This window comes from Micromys minutus (assembly GCF_963924665.1).
Source record: "Micromys minutus genome assembly, chromosome: 11".
In the NCBI taxonomy this organism is placed as follows: domain Eukaryota; kingdom Metazoa; phylum Chordata; class Mammalia; order Rodentia; family Muridae; genus Micromys; species Micromys minutus.
In genome coordinates this window covers 50,470,628-50,492,587 of record NC_137980.1, presented here as the reverse complement: position 1 = coordinate 50,492,587, position 21,960 = coordinate 50,470,628, and the positions used below count along the sequence as shown (strand labels likewise).

Sequence of the window (21,960 nt, the reverse complement as noted above, 5' to 3'; positions counted from 1 at the left end):
TACCAGTGGGCATCATTCATAGACTTTGCAGCCCAGATAACATTCCGCAGCAATATCTAGAGACCTTCTTAGTTGTCACCACTGGGCAGGGGTGGGGTGGGGAGGGTATTGGGGGGCGGCAGCTAGTAGCATCTAGTGGATACAGGCTAAGTTGTTGCTAAACATTCTATAATACATAGAACAGTGTCCTAAACAATATCCAGTCCAAAACATTAGTGCCAATAGGAAGGAATCCTGCAAGCATTACCTGGAACTCAATCTTGAGAGACACTTCCTTTCTTAGCTTTAGTTCACTCAACAATATGGAAATGTCCGTATCTGTGTTCTCTACCTCACCAAGCCCATCAGAGCATCAAACGACAGCATGGAGATGGGGGAGAGGCATTTTCCTCATCGCCTTCTACCATATGTACTCAAGCACCAACTTACCTACTGAGCTAAGCTGGCAATTTTCCAACACCAGGGAACCCCTGCAGTTGGGAAGGTGGAAGGCCAAGGACTCAGAATTCCTTGGGAATGCCATTGTTCAAAGGAACTTGTCTACTCAGTCAGAATGTGGGGCTTTTATGAATAGTAAATGGGACTGAACTTGTCTCAGGGAGAAAGAAGCAAGGTGAAACATGGGAAGTGGATGAGAACAGAACTGCATATCAAAGAGAAACTGACAGCCAGCCATTAGGGAGTGAGGCTTTGCTTGGTGTCAGTCTATTTGGGCCACAATGAAATACCATGGAGGGGAAGACTTGTAACAGAAAGTTAATACCTCACAGTTTTGGAAGCTGCAAGGTTAAGAGGAGGTTTTAGTTTCTGATGAAGACTCTCTTCCTGCTTTACAAATGGCTGCCTTCTCACTATGCCCTCATACAGTAACAAGGGGAGGCCATCAGATTAGGCTCTATCCTTCTGATCTTACCGAACTTTAACCACTTCTATAAAGGTCTGTCTGAGTTTTGTACTGTTGCTATAATAAAAAACCCTGACAAAAGTGACTTGGGAGAGAAAGGTTTATTTTATCACACAAACCAGGTTATAATCCATAGCAGCTGGATAGTCAAGGTGACAGGAACTTGAAGCAGCCAGTCACAGCCATAGTCCAGAGCAGAGAGTACAACACACCCGCCAGTGCTCAGTTCACTTTCTCCCTTTTTATACAGTACAGGACCCAACCCCAGAGAATGGTGCTGCCTACTGCTAGGCTGTCTGCCCACGTCACTTAGTATAATCAAGACAAACCCCCAGTCATGCCCACAGACCATCCTAATCTAGATGATCAATCCTGAAAAGACTGCCTTCCCAGGTGATCCTAGATCATGTCAACTTGACAATTAAAGCTGACCATCACAAGGCTTCCTTTCCAAAAGTCACATCACAAAAGCTAAAATTGGGGAGGCAGAATTCACTTTATAACATTAATGCAAATATTAAAGCAATGCCTTTATTTGTAAGTAGTTTAGTGGCTGAGCACTTGGCAACCATGATTCCTTGGTTTAATCCTCAGTACAAACAAAACAACTACACCATATCCCAGTCCATTAGGTGTCACTGAGGAGGGATGCCTTGGCGTTAGCGATTCTTACATCTCCACGGGTAGTTCCAACCACAAGCCAAACCCGAGATGCGCTTTCCGTAGTCTTTACCCCTTAGACTGGTCTGAAGTGGGTTCTGGGATCTGCATTTTTAAACACCCCTGTACCTGATTCTGGTGATTAACAAGACTAAGGACAGGTTACTTCCTTGCTTTGTCCTGCCCTGAGACCATTCATTTCTGTGGCCAACCTGAGCTTTGTGGCTGTAGATTTTAGTACTTCCTCTTCTTCATGACACATCCTTTTAGGTACAGTCCTTCATACACACAGAAAAATGGTATTTAATGGATAGAGATTTCTGGAAACATTGTGGGGGCAGTCAACAGACGTCAAGAAGGTGTTTAAAAAGTACAGACTGCCAAAGGAGAGAACATAAAGTCTAGTGAAAGTCAAAGGAAGGAGTGACAGAGAGAAAAGGTCCCAGGGAGGAGTATGGGGCTGTCAGGATGCAATCATAACTTAGTAAAAATATGTCAGTAGAGCAAGATGTTATAAAGCACCTTGTGTTGGACAAAGAAATAAGTTAACATTAACATCTTTTGGTGCTCTCACCCCTTCTCCATCCTTTCCTCTAAGGATGTTATAGACTCACACCGGCTATAAAGTATTTAACAGAGTTTTAGGACAATAAGCCAAAAGAACAGTGTAGGAAAGAGTTCCTGGTGTGCACACCGAACAGGGAGGGACATGAGAGATCTGCTGAGTTCTGGTGGCTTTCAAGTATGCTACTCACCATGAAATTCTCCAACACTAAGATAAAAAATGAGGTACATTCTGCTGTATGTGGTAACGCACACCTTTAACCCCAGCTTTAAGGAGGCAGTCAGGTGGATTTCTTGAGTTTAAGGCCAGTCTACGAAGTGAGTTCCAGGACAGCCAGGGCTACACAGAAAACCTTGACTCATAAAAAACTGACACTCTTACCACCAAAATCTAAGGTAAACTGCTGACACCTATCTCTGATGAAAATGGTCACATGTAGACTCAGCAAACTTTTGAGAGAGCACTGAAGCCTGTACCTATCACTGGCCATACATGTTAAGATCTCCTTACAGAAACAAAGTCAAACATTTAGATCCTAAATCAAGTACCACCTTCACACTTTCTATTTAAGTTGGTATTTTGTCTTTTCTATAAAATAGAAAAACTTTAAAATATGACTTGTTGCAGTAAATATTAAAAATCGTGAATCGGTTTATCTCTTTGCTGGCCCTGAGGTCTCACTCCTCAGGCCCGGTTTTAGTTCGGAGCTGCACGCACCTCTGTTGCCTGTTCTGAGCCACCAACATGGCCCAACTCATCAGCGCAACTAACTAACTCCCTTCCCTTGGCAGTTTTCTATCGTCTGTTCTTCACCTCTGTCCCGGAGTATTTCTGTACCCCAAAATCCCACACAAACACAACTCTACAGCCTGATAGATTTTCATACAGGTTTATATATTCAAGTCTCAATCCACAAATCCTGTACACAACAAGACTGCATCAAATAGACAAAGATACAAACTTCCCTCCCATATGATATATTAGACATGTAGAATCCTTAATATTCATAGCTTTTTAACACCAATTTAATAAATTCCACCTGGGTCCAGCTGGTTCTTTGGAAGCTCCATGTTGTCCTGAAGCTGTTTGTATTTATTTTAATGTCAATTCCACTTCCCCAAGAAGGGCTGGATAGTCACGTGACTCCAACTGAACCTTCCCATTTTAATTAATAAAATAAAGGAAAGCCAGTGACTGGGCGGGGCGAGGGAAGTAGAGGGGGCAGCAAGGTCTGAGGAGGTGGGAGGACGGAGGTTAGAGATCAGGGCCGATAAAGAGATAAACTGATTCATATTTTTAAATATTTACTACAACAATGACTAAATTTGCCTGTGGAAAAGAAAGGGCAGGTGAGACATCAAAGAGCAGGTTAGGAAATGAGTTTTTAAAAGTATTTTCATTGGGCTGGAGAGATGGTTCAGTGGTTAAGAGCACTGACTGCTCCTTCAGAGGTCCTGAGTTCAAATCCCAGCAACCACATGGTGGCTCACAACCATCTGTAATGAGTCAGATATCCTTTTCTGGTGTATCTAAATTATAAATAACGAATAAATAAATCTTTAAAAAAAGTATTTCATTAATAAAAATCAAGCTAAGTATTTTACTTAGTATTCTCATATATAAAAAATTAATAGCAGAAAAAAACATTTATACATATTTCAGTTAAAACAAAAGTCTTTACCTTATCATTTAGAAGTGGTTTGATCTCTGTGAGTTGAACATCCTGAAGTTCATCCATGAGGATGGCTCAGAGTAGATTAGTCTCAAGAACAAACCAGTAACTCTGAAACAGAAGAGAAGGAAGAGAAAACATGCTTAAGCTGGTGCTGGAAGCATGACATCATTCATTCAGATACTGGACTTTGTTCCATGTACATCAGGTACTGCACAGCAGGGTACGGCAGACACACAGTGGGGGCAGGCCGACTCTCAAATGGCCTACGGCTCCTCCCCTCTGGTATTCAGACCTTTTCAGCTTCACACCCCACATCCTAGAGTAGGGCAGGATCTATGTCTGGCTTTTGACTAACAGAATGAGGGAAATGAGATAGAATGTTCATGAGTGCTTTTATGTGGTTACATTACAAAATATTTAAGCATCTGTCTTGCTGAAAGACATTCTGCCCTGTTAGTTGTATTGTGCCAGCTGGCGAGTTGTAAGAGAGCCATGTGGCAGGGAGCTAAGGGCAGCTTCCCTTGAGACAATAAAGGAGGGGAAAGGCAGAAAGAGGCTTAGACCCTCAGTTCAATAATCCCTATAAGAAACTGAACACTGCCAACAACCACATGACTCTGGAAATAGTTTCCTCTCAGTGGAGATTCACCCAGAGGTAACCCTAACTGACACCCTGTTTGAAGCCCTGACACCTTGAGATAATAAAGGTGTGCTGTTTTAGGTTACTACATCCGTGGTGATATTTTAAACAAAGAAATAAGAAATGCAATAGCCTTTGCAGTCTGCAGTGTATATCTTGGTTCCTAAAGATAGGCAAGAGAACATATTCTCAGAACTATGCTTCTGGAAGCAACAATGTGGAGAGAGGGTTAAAGAGGTAACCACAGACAGTTAATGATATAGAACAGGACCCTAAATTAGTAATGGCAAGAGCAGTGAAAAATGAATCAACGCTACTCAGTGTGATAAGGAGAAAGAAAGCTGACCTTAGATGGCCTTCTATGAGTCCCATTATCCTTGATAGTTGATATTCACACTCACATTTAATCACCTACCGGAACAGATCAGGAATGACTTACATTACTAATAAAACATAAGAGAAGTGATAAAATGTGACTTTTTAGAGTACATGGGCATTTTAGTTGCTGTGATGTTGAATTTCTATCACCGAGGGAGAAAACTATATTGTGAGGACACACACACCTCTGGAGAAAGCTCCACTTTCTTCCTTCTTTCTTGTCCCTGGACCTATCAGATTAGGAAAAATCCAAGCTCAATGATTTTGAATTGTGGCCATTGAACGCCACTTACTGGAGAGTTACTGTGCAAAGCACGAGGAAAGATCAGAGAGTGTCTCTTCACTAGGAACTTACAAAACATCAGCGATGACAGTAGCCTCTAAAATGATAAATAAAGAGACAAGAGTGCCATGTGGGAAAATTGCTTCTAACCTGTGAGAATTAAGACAACCTTCAGAAGAGACTGGTGTGCTATAGATGCTTGACAGATGATGAATTATATCCTGATTAAACCCACTGTGAACAGCAATTATGCTCAAAATGATTTAATGCATCTATCCTATACTAAAAGCATGGCTTACAATGCAGCACACGACAGTGTATCTGCTGCTGTTCCCGTGCTTACACGGCTGTCTGGTGATATGGTTGCTACCTCTGTCTAGCATGACAAGAGGCACTAGCTACATATCACTTGCCCAAGAAACAGAAACTCAAAGCGCAGAAGGTATAGCTAATTTTCGAGCATGTATGTAGCCCTGGGTTCAATCTCCATCTCTGAAATGAAATGTCAGATTTATTTATTCATTTTGTGTTTATTAATCATACAATAAACTATGGCTGTGGTTTCCTAAATTTTTTTATTGGATATTCTCTGCATTTACATTTCAGATGTTATCCCCTTCCCCCAATGCCCTTCCCACCCATTGTTTCCATAAAGGTGATCCCTTTCCCAACCACGCTCTCCCACCTCAGCACACTGGCATTCCCCTACAATGGGAAAACAAGCCTTTACTGAACTAAAGGACTCTCCTCCCATTGATGCCAGAGAATGCTATCCTCTGTTGTATATGCACCTGGGGCCATGGGTCTCTCCATGTGAACTCATTGGTTGGTGCTTTAGTCCCTGGGAGCTGTGGTGGGTTTGGTTAGTTGATAATTTTGTTCTTCCCATAGGGTTGGAGACTCTTTCAGTTCCTTCAGTCTTCTCTCTAGCTCCTTCATTGGGGTCCTCATGTTTAGTCTGATGGTTAGCTGCAAGCATCCTCCTCTGTATCAGTATGGCTCTTGCAGAGCCTCTGAGGAGGCATCCACATCAGGTTCCTGCCAGTAAGTACTACTTGGCATCAGCAATAGTTTGTGGGTTTAGTGGCTGTATATGGAATGGATCCCCAGGTGAGACAGTCTCTGGATGATCTTTTCTCCAATCCCTTCTCAAATCCCTCTATTTGTCCCATTATTTCCTCCTGTGAGTGTTTTGTTCTCCCTTCTAAGAAGGGCTACTGGCCTTCCTTCTCTTTGAGTTCCATAAGTTCTGTGAATAGTTTCTTGGGCATTATGAGACTTTTGGGGCTAGTATCCGCTTATAAGTGAGTACATTCCATGAGTATTCTTTGTGACTGGGTTACTTCACTCAGGATGATAGCTTCAAGTTCCATCCATTTGCCTAGGAATTTTATGGAGTTATTGTTTTTAATAGCTGAGTAGTACTCCATTGTGTATATGTACCCCAATTTTTGTATCCATTCCTCTGTTGAAGGACATCTGGGTTCTTTCTAGCTTCTGGCTATTATAAATAAGGCTGCTATGAACATGGTGGAATACATGTCCTTGTAAGATGTTGGACTACTTTTGGGAGGAAGTGGAGTGGTATATGCCCAGGAGTGGTATAGCTGGGTCCTCAGGTAGTACTATGTCCAATTTTCTGAGGAACTGCCAAACTGATTTCCAGAGTAGTTGTACACGCTTACAACCCCACCAACAGTGGAGGAGTGTTCCTCTTTTCTCCACATCCTCACCAACATCTGCTGTCATCTGAGATTTTGATCTTTGCCACTCTGAGGTGGAACCTCAGGGTTGTTTTGATTTGCATTTCCCTGATGACTAGGGATACTGAGTATTTCTTTAAGTGCTTCTCAGCCATTCGATATTCCTCGGTTGAGGATTGTTTAGCTCTGTACCCCATTTTTAATAGGATTATTTGATTCTCTAGAGTCTAACTTCTTGGGTTCTTTATATATATTGAATACTAGCCCTCTTTCAGATGTAGGATTGGTAAAGATCTTTTCCCAATCTGTTGGTTGCTGTTTTGTCCTTTTGACAGTGTCCTTTGCATTACAGAAGCTTTGCAATTTCATGAGGTCCCATTTGTGGATTCTTGATCTTAGAATATAAGCCATTACGTTCAGGAAAATTTCCCTTGTGCCTATGTGTTCTAAGCTCTTCCCCACTCTCTGTTCTACTAGCTTCAGTGTGTCAGGTTTTATGTGGAGGTCTTTGATCCACTTGGACTTGAGCTTTGTACAAGGAGATAAGAAAGGATCAATTTTCATTCTTCTGCATGCTGCCAGTTGAACCAGCACCATTTGTTGAAGAGGCTGTCCTTTTTCCATTGAATGTTTTTAGCTCCTCTGTCAAAGATCAAGTGACCATAGGTGTATGGGTTAATTTCTGGGTCTTTGATTTTATTCCATTGATCTACCTACCTGTCTCTGTACCAATACCTTGCAGTTTTTAATCACAACTGATCTTTAATACTATGGCTGCATTTCATTTGGACTTCATATGATCATTGAGACCATGTGAAAATAATAGAATAAAAACACAAATTTTAGTTTATTCCCATAATGTTCTTTTTTCTCATGTAAAATGGTGATATCCTGGCATTGTTTTTTTTTTTTTTTTTCCCAAACCACCTACTTTATTTACTAGTTCAATTCACTCATAAGAAAGCAGCACAAACTTTACTGTGGGTGCGTGAGTGTCTCAGGCCTCAGGTCCAAAGTCAAGACATCCACTTTACTGCTCCCCTGCATTTTCTGTTTGTTTTCTAATACAGGATTTTAAATAGCCCAGGCTAACCCCAAACCGGGTATGTATTTGAGACTGCCCTTGAACTACTGATTCTCCTGCTCCTAACTGGTGGGACTGCAGGCGTTTGTCACCACGCCCAGCCATCTCCTGTTTCTACAATAAAAGAAAATGAGATGGCTGTACAGTATAGACGTAAGATACAGACTAAAGAAGACTGTCCCCTGGCTGGGCAGACTAAGAAGGAAAGCTAGAACTGCAGGACTGTTCAGAAACTGGCCAGAAGACAGGAGTATTCGCCTTCTACACATGAAGAGACACAGTGAATTTGTTTTTTATTAGTTCCTGCCATCTTGAGCCCTTCCCAGTGAGCAGTTTTATAATATCTATGAGAAAAGGGAGATCACATGGTGGAAAACTCCATCTCCAGATCCCTCAGCTGCACAGACTGGCTCCCTCCTGGGGATGTGGCCTGCAGTTCCGGCATCTGCTGCCAGGTCCCATCCTGGCATGAAGAGGTACTGATATTTTTAAAGGCTGGTAAAGCTTTCGTAAGCTACAGTAGACAATAAATGTCTGCCCTCTTTCCTAGTCTTGAGAAGTTTGAAGAATGTATTTTTATAATCACCCTTCGACTGAAGGAACAGGAAAGGGCAATGTAGGCACCAACTCCATGCCAGGAATTTTCTCACATCACTCTCCCAGGAAGACATCTTCATTTACTCTATAGATGAGAACCTTAGGCTTGGACCTGTTTTCTGAAATTCTATATGTAAGGGATAAGGAAATGACTTAATTTTTTCAGTCTCCACTATACCATGATATCTATACCAGGCCCCACCAGCTGGTTATGAGAACCTGGATCAGTTCCTTCCTCCCCACCCACACAGTGGCACCCCATGAAACAAATTTGATGGACGCCTAAAGCAATCCTATACATATCAACAATGACTCAGACCCCTTGGAAATGCAGGTTTGAGTCATCACTCCAGGGTAAGAACTCATTCTTTCAGGAGCTAATTAAGGCAAGGAGAATATGAAATAAGTAAAGAAGGAGGGAATTAAATTCCAGCTATTTCTTGGCAGCCTGTTTTAAAAACAAGGGCTTCTTCTCACTTCTTAAAATAGTATGCTTCAAACTTTAACATACACTCTCTTGGGGCTTTTATCAATTTTAAGGGATAACAGCCGAGCATCTGACCCATCACTAAGGATCGGAAACCATCTGAGATGAGTCTGAATTGAAGAAGTGATCACTGACAGCATCTTTAGTAGAGAGAGCAAAGACTCTATTATTTCATCCTGCCGTCTTCCAAAGAGAATCCATTCGGCATTTATATAATAAACTATATGGACATTGAAAAAGACTCAACAGGCCAGATCAACCAGAGGATAGACCAAAAAGAAGAGGTTGACCCAGCGGAAAGGAACAGGTCAACCATCTGAAATTACAAATGTAAAGAATAAAGGAGAGACTCGGCGACATGACACTGGTCCAGTACACACAGGGCCTGAGCCTCGGCACCTGTGTTATAGTAAGACAATGGGAAATTAAAAGCTGATTTAAAATGGCACAAGGTCAAAGTTTCTGGTTAAAGGAGACAGAAGAGTGATGACCCCACGCATGGTGATGGAGGAACTGGAAAAGAGCAACAGTCAGCAATGAGAATTCCAGTTTAAGTCGGGGTCAGAAAGACCTGAGTTCAAGGGAGGGTTAGAGAGATGAGTCCACAGGTCATCACCAAGCTACAGAACTTGGGCCCTTCAGAAGGACAAGTGAGTGAGGGAAAGTAGAGCCATTAGGAGATAAAAGGAAAACATTCAGAGGCACAGGAGGAAAAGCAGAAACAGTGGCAAAGAAGTCAAGGGAAAAGAGGTTTATGCCTGGGGAGATGATGTGGAATGATGGAAAGGGAGGGAAAGGCTGAGAACCGAAAAGCCTTTAATCTTCTGGCGGGGGGCATTAATGGTACCAAATCCTAGGATGTTCCCTAGTCTTACTATGGCTGTGTCAAAGTCCATGACTCATGCCATGCAAGAGTTCTATGTCAATCCCTACCTTTGCTCCCACCCCATCCCCCTAAAATAGTAGCAGCCTAAACAGGAAGCCATCAAAGAGAATTCTTAAAAACTGTGATAGGAGGCTGAAGTGTCACTCTCCACAATAGATGGCTTCCATTTAAAGGGCAGGCCACTGAGAGTTTGACCACATTCCAGTGTATGTATAGGTATCACGAATTGGATTTTTTTTTTTTTAATTTGAGGAAGTTTGAAGGGTGTTTGGGGTGGGGTGCACAGGATAGGACTGGAAAGTGAATATGATAGAAGTGTATGGTGTGAAATCCCCAAAGTTTCAAAAAAAAAAAAATTATGTTGGGAGAAAAAAAAAAACCTATGAAGAGTAAGGCATGCTATAATATGAGTACTAAAGAGACTGAGGCAGGAGAGTGCTCTGAGTTCAAGATCAGCTGAGACTACATAAATACACTGTCTCAAAAACATCTGGGCTGGAGAGATGGCTCAGTGGTTAAGAGCTTTGACTGCTCTTTCAGAGGTCCTGAGTTCAATTCCTAGCAACCACATGGTGGCTCACAACCATCTGTAATGGGATCTGATGGCCTTTTCTGGTATGCATAAAGACAGGAACAATGTACTCACACATAAAAAAAACCAAAAAAATCAAATCAAAACAAAACAAAACAAAAAACCCAAAAAACATTTAGGAAAAATGAGGTTCAGAGACCTATGCTGAAAAGCCCTGGACTATGTTGATCATCTTTTAGAAATTTGAAACTTTTCTAAATTTTCTACATTGAAGTGCAAGAGAAAATGTTACGAGGATGCAGGGAGAGACAGCAGTGTTTCTTGACATACACAGAACACTAGAAGGGTCTTTAAAGAGCATCAAGACCTGGGAATTTTAAGAAGTTTGGCAAACCTCTGAACAGAAAATACAGAAAAGCGCAGCAGCTCGGCTGAGGGTTGGTGAGACTGCTATGCCTCTGCAGAACACATGAGTCTGACAGTGGTGAGACAGGGGTACAGCTCAGTGTAACATGCTCACCCGGCATGTGCGAGGCACTAGGCTCCAATTCTAGCATCACAAGAAATAAAGTCCAGTGATGCAAAATGCAAGCCTTTGTTCACTCAGAAAGTAGAAGGCTGGAGATGCGTGGGCCCTCCTAGTCCCAGAAGGCGTCCATGAGAACACCAGGGGTGTACTCTAGATGTAGGCAGGCCCACAAAGGGCTGAGTGACACTGGGCAAAGCTTCCCCTTTCTGTAAAGGGAAGTTAGGAAGAATAATCTTTCTCGGTCCTGGACAGAACTAACATTCTGCATTCTCTATAAATGTACCTCATATTTTCCCCAGGCCAACCATTTAGCGACCTAATTATGAATCAAGAACTTGGTAAAGGTCACTCACCAGATCAGCAGACATTTGGTCTGACCTTAAGGAACATGGGAATCTGTACTGTGAAATTTCTAGTGCTTAAAAACATTTTGTTTTAAAAAAGCAGTAATGAAATACTGTTTTACTTCATAGCTTCCTCCTATGACCAAGGTAATTTGTTATCTTTGGCTTTGTCTGGACACACTGACACCAAGATACTCACTGGTATTCTAGGGGCAAAGCCAGTCAGTCATTTTTGGTCTTGGTAAGAAGGTAGATTACCAAAACAGATTGAAGGCAGCAAACAAGAGGCACACTAAGGGAGAATGGGCTGGAAGGGGTCAGCTGCAGCTAGTTCTGAAACATTCACAGCTAAAAGTGTCTGGACACACCCAGGTGACTGGTAGAGCCAGGATAACATGTATATTCTCTCTGTCTCTCGGTCTTGGTCTCTGTCTCTGTCTCCCTCCCTCCCTCCCTCCCTCCCTCCCTCCCTCCCTCCCTCCCTCCCTCCCCCTCTCTCTCTCTCTCCCTTCCTCCCTCCCTCTCCTAAAACTTCACTGATTATCACAATGAAAAATAGAGGTACTGGCATCTCAGCTAGAACAGAGATGAAAAAACTGAGACTTAAGACAAACAGACCAACTACTAATCAATGGCTCGGGTGGAACTGAAACTCAAGTTTTCTAACAGCAAATGTTGACAATATGCACAGTCGCGCAGTCTCACACACTGCCTCCCAGACGGTTATAGACAAAGACAGTGTCGGCTGTGCGGAATGTGTTCTGTGTATTAAAATGTTTAGTAATATCCCAGACATTACAACTAGATGGCAATAACATCCTCCTCCAATAGCTCTATCAAAACTGCCTCCATATAATGCCAAAGGACCTCTGTAGGGCATTAATCATCAGTTTAAAGAACTATCAAAGTTTAACCAGTTTAAAACCCTAGCAAGTTTCCCCAGTGGTATTTCTATGTGTGTTTCACTTTACCAAGAAGAAAGAGGGGCACTTGGGCTGTCTTCCATTGCACCTAGTTCTTAGAACATAGCACTGGAGCTAGAAGAAGCTTCCCCAGGGCAGAGGTGAGACAACTGAGGGCTGGGATGGCTAAAAGACTCCTGAAGGATGAGGACAGTGGGTCTTGAAAGGACATGCTCACATAACAGCAATGCAGGGGGGCAAATGAGGGCACACAAGGTAAGAAAACACCACACACAGTACAGCACTGTAGCTTTGAGGAAAAAAAACTGAGTCAGAAAAAAGGGACATAATCGCTTTTTTATATGGGCAACACTGATGGCTTCTAGGAAGAATAACACAGAAGATTAGCTTTACCCGATTGTTTGGAACTTGATCACCTTTGCCAGATGAAAAGACCAAATCTTGCATTGTAAGCATAGAAGGAGGAAGAAGAGGAAGAAGAGGAGGAGGAAGAAGAAAGAATATAATCATCATCACCATCATCTCAGGTCTTAGGACATTAAGGAAAGACATACAAGAAGACAACAATCCATAGACAGGAACAGAAAAGAAACTCACACAACATATTATAGTCAAAACTCTAAATACACAGAACAAAGAAGAAGTACTAAAAACTGCAAGAGAAAAACCACACATTCACGTGAAAGAACCTGCATGAGATTAATGCTGACGTCTCAACAGAAACTTCAAAAGCTTCAAGGGCCTGGAGCAATGTGCTTAAAATACTAAAAAGGCACAAACACCAACCTAGACTATTGTGCTCAGAAAAACTAACTGCCATGGTTGGAGGAAAAAGAAAAACTTTCCATGACACAGACTAGAGGAATTCATGCCCAACACACCAGCTCTGCAGAAAACACTGGAGACAACTCTGCAGGGTGAAGAGGGGTAAGCACAGCCTCGAGCACAGAAGAGAGCAAATGAAGCATAGTTCCTGAAACACAAAACAGCAAAACAACAACAACAACAGGCAGCCAACATACACCTGTCAATAATAACTTTATATTTTAATGCCCTCAACTCTCCAATTTAAAAAAAAAAATAGATGAATATAGCTCTCTTCCTTAGCAACAGAGTTTCTTCTCACAACATGTGGGAAAGATGGAGACTAGTATGGAAACCTACAACTGGAGAGGTGACTGAGAGCACTGGCTGTCCTTCCTTTGGACCCCAGTTCAATTCCCAGCACTTGAACAGCAGCTTACAATGGTCCTTTTTTTTTTTTTTTTTTTTTTTTTAATTTATTTATTTAATGTATGAGTGCTCTGCTGCATATACATCCTCCTGCCTGAAGAGGGCATCAGATCCCCCTATAGATGGCTGTGAGCCACCATGTGGTTGCTGGGAATTGAACTCAGGACCTCTGGAAGAGCAGCCAGTGCTCTTAACCTCTGGAGCCATCTCTCTAACCCACATACAATGGAACTTAATCCCAGTTCCAGGAAATCCAGCAGTACTCTCTTCAGGCACATACACAAATGCAAACAAAACACTCAAACACAAAATAAGAACAAAACTGTTTTTTATTTTAACATTTTTTTTAACATTTTACTTTTATTTACGAATATGTATGTGCTAGTATGCACGAGTACTTGCAGATGCCCGTGGATGCCAGAAAAGAGCACTGACTCTACAGGAACTCTACTGAGTTCCAGGCAGTTGTGACCTGCCTGAAGTGGGTTCAAGGACGGAACTCAGGCCCTCTGCTGTTATAAACTACTGAGCTGCTTCTTCGGTTCCTTAAATAAATCTCTTAAAAATCTGGTGGGTGTGGTGGCACATGCCTTTAATCACAGCTGATTCAAGTAAATCTGTGAGTTCAAAGCCAGCAGGGTTTATTCAGTGAGATTCAGTCTCAGAAAACAAACAAAACCAACCAACCAAACAGATAAATAAATCTACAACTGGTCAAAATGCAGAGAACAATCAACCGTGTGATGCTCAACCCCTATTAATACATCTACAATCCAACTCCTACACTCAAGATTTAAGGAACATCACCAAAGAGGGGGCAGAAAGAATAAGAACCCGACAGCCAGGACACCTGCTGCTAGACAGTATTTTCTAGACATGACAGGGAAGGTGTGCTCACAGAATCCCAATAATGGAGTTGCCTAAACAAGACACATGTGAGTATGCTTGGCCCAGGGAGTGGCACTATTTAGAAGTATGACCTGGTTGGAGTTGGTGTGGCCTTCTTGGAGGAAGTGTGTCACTATGGGGATGGGTTTTGAGATCCTCTTCCTAGCTGCCAGGAAACAGTTCTGGCTTCCTTTGGATGAAGATGTAGAACTCTCAGCTCCTCCCATACCATGTTTGCCTGGGCACTGCTATGCTTCCGCCATGGCAATAACGGACTGAACCTCTGAACCTGTAAGGCAGCCCCAATTACATGCTGTCCTTTATAAGAGTTGCCCTGGACATGGTGTCTCTTCACAGCAATGGAAATCCTGACTAAGACAACACGAATAATGACAACAGCCGTGACATGCCAGCATAAATGAGGGGACTCTCACAAGAACCACACTAGATGAAGAGCTACAGGAAATCAATGGCTGCTGCGGGAGGAACATTCAGTTTTCTCTAGGAGCAAACTCCCTGATAAGTTAGCCAGTCCAAAACAATCAGCCCTAACACATACATATGGACAATACCAAATGAACTAACCAGGTTGTGTGTGTATTTTTAGATATAATAGATTATTATTATTATTGAAGAAACTATAAATTTATAAGGAGTTGTGGGAAGACACATGAGCTGGAGGGAGAAGAGGAACATGTGGACATTATATAAATATAGTAGTAAAATTCTCATAAATTTAAATATTTTAAGTTAAGAGCACATAAAATCCTTGTTCATATTGTCTACAGTTTTCTTAGCTATAGTTGGACCTGGGAGCTTTAATGAATATCAATACATGGCCTCAATCCAAAAGATCATTTTAAGTGTTTGGGGCAGGGCTTAGGCATTGCTTTTAAAGGTCTTTAGGTAATTCTTAATAACTAGGCCTAAGAAGCACTGGTCCTCAGCAGTGTCCCCTGCCTCCAATAAGGGAAAGGACAGAAAATTTAAGTGATTTGACTAAGTTCATGCACTTAAATATGTATGGAGCTAAGACCACTGTTTAGACACCAAGCCCAGATTCTGGAAGATATTCCAGGACACTGGGCTACATTCCATACTTCCATCTATAAGAAACACAATTATGTGATGAGTTGGCTCTTAAATTCTGTCAGGCTTAAAGCCTGAATTAATCTAATCATGAAACCATTGACTTAAGCATCCTCCCAAGTATCTAGGATAATGGATGTTGGTTTCACTGCTGGTCTCCTGGGGGCCCTTAAGAAAGCAAAGGATCTCGAGAGACAGCCTGAGAAGCCAAATAAACAAACCATGGAACAAGCAGGCGTTTTAAAACCAAACTCACAGATTATTCCTACACAAATGAAAGTCTGGGCATCTCTCTACAAGGAGAAATAGTTTCAGAAGCTGCCTTCCTTCCTACATAAGCAAAAGAGGGGAGTGAGGGTCAAAGGCAGCTGCGGAGGTAAACCTATAGACCTTCATTCTAACAGGACACACCCTTGCTTCTTCTTGGCCCTGGATAAGGTCAACCACACGCCTTTAACAGACCCACCCTTTTGCTGTGTCATTCCTGGGCTCTGGCAGCAGGTGGGAAATAAGCTTACAGAGACTGCCAAGTTGGAAATCTGAGTCTGCTCTATGTGCTCACTGTATTCATCCCAAGGTCTTGATACAGATAAGTGCTGGGACAGAGAAATCCCAGTGCACAGACCTTGTTAATTACAGACTCCCAACCAACAGGGAGTTTTCTAACATAGGGTTTATCTAAAGCAACTCCTTCTGCCTTCCACTCTTGAAGGACGCAGCTCAAGACATTAGGGAGGCTACTGTTGGCAAGGCCTGGTATGAAGCTTGGAAGAGCTCTGGGTTCCTACCAGCTGAAGGCAGAATCCCTAAAAACAACCCGTTCCTTTCTACACTCTGCATGGACAAACAAGGGCAGACAAAAGCCCCGAAGGCAGTATTTCATGTTCGTACCTGCCGGTTACTGAGTGCTTTCCCTATGTCAGTCAGGTACCAGAATAAACATTCTGTCCATTCTTTATTTTATGTTACTTTCCCATACTTATAAGCTAGGCAGGGTAATCCCACCCCACACTTTGACAGATGAAGAAACTGAGGCACAGCTGGCTTTGCAATTTGAAAAAGGCCTCACAGTCAGCAAGCAGCAGAGCAAGGATTTAAATGTTAGCATTCTGCATCCAGATCTTGGACAAGTCTCTAATGACAAGTTTCCCTGTTTGATGCCAACTAATCAATTCTTTTTTTCTTTTTTCAGGTTTGGTTTCTATGGTCGTTTGGATGAAAATGAATACTTGGTTCCTGTTGGTGAAAGTGTTTGGGAAAGATCATGGGGTATGGTCTTGTTGGAAGAGGCATGTCACTGGGGCTTGGAGGTTACAAAAGCCCACATCATTCCCAGTAAGCTCTCTCTGCCTCTTGGATGTGACTCAAAATGTGAGCTCTCAGCTGCTGGTCTAGCGCCACACCTGCCTGCCTCTTGTCATGCTCCCTACCATGATGGTCAGAGAGACTCGAACACTCTGAAACCGTAAGACCCAAACAAACTCTTTCTTTTATAAGTTGCCTTGCTCATGGTGTCTTATCACAGAAATGGAAAAGTCACAAGACATTTCTAAACTTTATTACAAATTTCATCATCAGCAAATTTTGAAAACAGAGCAGCAGCATATAAAACTTTGACTACTATTACAAAGAACATACCAACATCTACCTGGGGTTGCTGGAAAAGCAGTCTACCTGTGGGATGTCTAAGGTATCAAGTTACGTTCTGTTCTACACAGGTTCAGACCAGCTCAACCCAGTAACTTTAAAGCAGCAGCACCTTCTAAGGCTGAAGACTGTCAGGAGGAGCTCTGCCCAACCCCCACCCCAGCTTCTTGACTTGATGGGGGAGGGGCGACAACCAATAACCTGATCTCTTTATGCTCTGCCAAGTTTCAGCGATTAATGTACAATGTCCCTACCACTAAGCTCTTATGCCCTTATAATTTTTTAAAAAGCACTCAATTTTCTTTTTTGATACTGGATATCAGAATTAGGTCCTCGTGCACGCTAGCCAAGGACTCTACCAGGCTCATTCGCTTATTTGTTTGTTTGTTGTTGTTCCTTTGTTTTGTTGTTTTCAATACAGGGTTTCTCTGTGTAGCCCTGGCCATCTTGAAATCACTCTGCAGACTCTGACCTTCAACTCAGAGATTTGCCAGCCTCTGCCTCCTGAGTGCAGGGGCTACAGGCACGCTCACCACCATGCCCGGCAAGATCATTCACTTTTAAACATGAACTGAAACCTGAGGGATAAAAACATAGGAGCACCGCAATGATAAAACTGTCACTCCTAACAAACTATCTTAAAGAAATGCTACTTCTTAAAAAAATTATCACAATTACGATTTAATAAGAAGCTGACATTATTTCAAATCTTAAACTATAATTAAAATTGGGAAGCAATTTCATAGTATGTTTATGATCTACTTACAACCTAATTTATGGATTTATGAGGTTGCTAGCCATCAAACTGAGAGTTCCCACAAATGACAGCTATTTCCCTAAAAGTTGAAATAACATCTTCCCTAAGGTACTGCAAAATAAATACCAAAAGGTCTTAATGAGTCACAAGATGAAGTATAAAGAGTGGTTGTATTAGGAACTGAATCCTTATAACTGAAAAATTCAAGACTGTAGACTATGGGCATTAGGTGGTAAAATGACAGTCAAAGCTTGGGGGAAACCACTCTACACTTAGGAAGTTAATGTACTTAAAAATTTATGAGAGGGAGAGAGAGAGAGAGGGAGACTGTGTGTGTGTGTGTGTGTGTGTGTGTGTGTGTGTGTATGTAGCAAGCATATGGAAGTCAGAAGATAACTCCGTGAAGTCAGTCTCTCCTTTCACCATTATATGTGATCCAGGGATCAAACTGAGATCACTATCTTTGCAGCAAGAGCTTTTACCTACTCAGCCATCTTGTTGGCCCCAGAAAACTAACCTTAATTTACTACACCAAGTCTCTTGGAAAGATAAAAAATAACACACAAATAGTTAGGGAGGCTAACAGCTCTATACTATACAGCCCCAGATTAGGTTTACTAGCATAGCATGCTCAGTACTGTAATTAATGTTTACATGGAATGCAACTCAGCCTGAAAAGAAGGCACAGAGTGCACCCTTATAGCTAAAAACAATAATTATTTACTTAGGACTAATAACATGTCGAACTCTCTCTGGTGTTATAAGAAACAAAGAACTTTTTCAAAAGACCATAACATTGTACGGGTGGGAGTCAGGGGATCAAACCTAGAGCATGGGCTCCACTGAGTTATATACCCAGTTCAAAGGAATTCACTTTCTACTTTCGATCCTCCATATATCAATTAACTTTATACGAAAAAACATGAAAGAAAAAATAGGTTACTCTTATAAATACAATGAACTTAAGCGGCATATCTAAAGTTTATTTATTTAATTTTTTTATTTAAGAAAGTAAAACCTTGTTGGGGGCATTAGTAACACATACTTTAATCCCAGCAGATCTGAGTTCCAGGTCAGCCTGGTCTACAAATCAAGTTCCAGTAGAGCCAGGGCTACACAGAGAAACCCTGTCTCAGAAAATGAAACAAACCAAATGAAAACAAAAAGCCCTGAAACTATAAATAAGTGTTCTCAATCTGGACAAGCTTTTGTGTGCCCAGTAGCCTGCCTCTTACAAGGGGAAAGGGAATTTCTCAGAATAGATAACACCTTTTCTGCATTAAACCTATAGTATTATTAGTCTGTGGACTTAAGAGGGTCCCTCCCTAGTGTACCCTTCTGAGATGGTCTCATATAGTCCAGGATGGCCTCAAACTTGCTATACAGACAAGAATACCTTAAACTCCTGATCCTCCCAAGTCCTTCCTGAGGAACTGTTACCTTTCTTCTTGCTCATCCAGGCCCATCACCCTCCCCCAAAATACAGCAAACAACAAACAGCCAAACAAACCAAACCTGCTCTTTCCTGTTGTCCTCACTTCTGACCTGGGCTTGAGTATCCATCATTCTCAGTCACACAGAGACACAGGCCCCGCTCCTGGGAAGCGCACGTGAGACTACCCAGAGTTATGATTAGCACAGCCAAATCGCCACACTCCAAGGTTTAGCAAAGTCTTTGTCCTTCCAGAAGCAACTGGCATCTGTCATACAGCATGCACCAGAAATGTTTGTTCTATACCATTTTAGCAAGCTCCTTTTAAAACCCATAAATATTTAGCATGAATCTTCAAGATGGACTCATCTTCTTTGCTTTTTAAAATACAGTGGCAATACACATACAATGTAAAAATAATATACAAACATACAAAGGTATAAAATTTAGAACTCAATTCTCCAGGCCCATTTTTTTAAAATGACTATTATGATGTTATATGTATTTTTCCAGAACTGACCCATGCCAATAACTCACATAATCTGTCTGTCTGTCTGTCTCTCCCTCCCCCTCTGGAACGAGTTCTTTGACATTTCCTGACTAGCTTTTCAACATTCTTGTCTAGTGGCTCTCAAAGTGTGGCCCTTAGACTAGGAGAACCAACGTGATCTAGTAATGAATAGGAACGACCAGTTCTCAGGCCCTTCTTAAGACCTCTGCTGAACGAGAAACCCTGGAGGCAAGCCACGCAACAAGCTAATAAGAAGCTGTCTAGTTGACTGATGTACAGTAAAGGTTAAGAACCACTGCTCTGATAAAATTAAGCCAGGTTTTTTTTTTTTTGCTTCTGTTCTTTTCCCTTCTAGCCATGGCAGACACTGTTACCTTGTCTCAGTTTTATCACCCAAGCTTCCAAACCCTTCCCGTGCCCTTTCAATTCTGACACTAACAATCTGTCAAGCTCTGAAAATCCTAATTCTCCCCCAAAGTGGTCTCACTGCTGTTTGCATACTCCTCTTCCTGACCTCTTCCCCGACTCCCATGTGAAACACAACCCCTCTACCATCTACCCTGACATTATCTATACACCATCTTCAGTGGTCAAGAAGTTATCTTCTCCCTGATTGACCAGATGCTTCTCAGTATCTCCTCTACTCGATCTAAACACATACCTGGAATTTGAAGAGTTGTTGGTTATGGGTTGGAGAGATGGCTCAGCCGTTAAAGGCTAGGCTCACAACCAAAAATATGAGTTGCTGGTTAATATCTTCATGCAGAGAAGAAACATTGGTAACTTAAAGGAAGGAAGGAAAGGAAGAAGGAAGGAAGGATAAAAGAAAGAAAGAGAAAGCTTGTTTATTTCTGGGAATAATCTTCAAGGCCTTTCACATACTAGTCAATTTCTCTACCATGGAGTTACCCGCTTAGCACAGGCAAATTCTTTTTTTTTTTTTTAAAGATGTATTTATTTATTATATATGAGTACACTGTAGCTGTTTTCAGACACACCAGAAGAGGGTAGATCTCCATTACAGATGGTTGTGAGCCACCATGTGGTTGCTGGGATTTGAACTCAGGACCTCTGGAAGAGCAGTCAGTGCTCTTAACCCCTGAGCCATCTCTCTGGCCCCCCAGGCAAATTCTTAATGAATGGAATGTCAAGCTGTCATCCCACTTCTATGACCTTGGACAAATTCAGTTCTCAGGAAGCTACAAGTGATGAAGTTAGATCTCTGCTTGCTTTCAGATTGAATATAATTTTATGGTGTTTTCCAAGATGGGTATGGAGGCACATGCCTGGAAGCCCAGCACAGAGACAGAGACAGGATGATCAGGAGCTGCGGGCCAGCCCAGGACACAAGAGACCCTGTGTTCACTAGTTAGCTAGGAAACTGCTTGAAAAGGAACCATGTTCTGTTCGATTCCAAAGTTTCCACAGTGCTTGCTCATTACCATGCCTTATACACAATAACAGTTTACTGTAAAATCAGGAAATCGTCTCAAAAACTCTTTAAGACGCTTCATTAGGGCCTTTGGTTGGGGAATGATGCTTGCCTGGAACCCTGAATTCAGTCTGAACTGTCTCCACAAAGTGGTACTCTGATTTCTACATGTATAGCATAGCATGTGTGTCCCACCAATAATTACATTAAAAAAAAAAAATGTAAGGAACCTTATTAAGTCAGGTGTGGTGGTCTGTGCCTGAAATCCTAGTATTCCAGAGGTTGAGGCCAAAAGATCAAGAGTTTGAGGATAGACTGACTGGCCTACAAAGTGAGGTTCTGCTTGATGATGATGATGATGATGATGATGATGATGATGAAATAACCGAGCTAGCAAAATGGCATTTTTCCCCAATCCTGATGACCTCAATTCAACCTCCAGGACCCTCATAGTAAAAGAACCAACTCTTCCAAAATTGTCCTCTGACCTCTAAAAGTGCCCTAATACATGCACAGGCACAGCCACATATAAATAAAGAAATTTTAAAAACAAACAAGCAAACAGCAGTGACAGCTTCATTTATGAAGAGAACCTATGTACATATCTGATGTCCCAAGAGGCCCTTCTGAATATTATTAATTTTATCACAAATATCACGTATTAATAGACGATTAAAAACTATGATCACTCTGATTTCACCTGGGGTAATAAGCCACACAAAGTAAAAGAATGAGAAATTGCATCTCACATGAGTTTCGGTGCACACTAAAATGTCATAAG

At 41.9% G+C, this 21,960-nt stretch overlaps 1 protein-coding gene across 2 annotated transcripts in view; it reads right to left on the bottom strand.

Annotated features, from left to right (window-relative positions):
• The window catches only part of NDRG3 (NDRG family member 3), a 59,721-nt gene that overhangs the window by 35,926 nt on the left and 1,835 nt on the right, over positions 1–21,960 (bottom strand). For both annotated transcript variants that reach the window (XM_080924757.1, XM_080924758.1), the window contains exon 2: positions 3,811–3,912. In XM_080924757.1, the coding sequence (XP_080780883.1) occupies positions 3,811–3,867 (57 nt within the window). In that variant the 5' untranslated portion in view covers positions 3,868–3,912. The remainder of the gene's footprint in view (positions 1–3,810; positions 3,913–21,960) is intronic.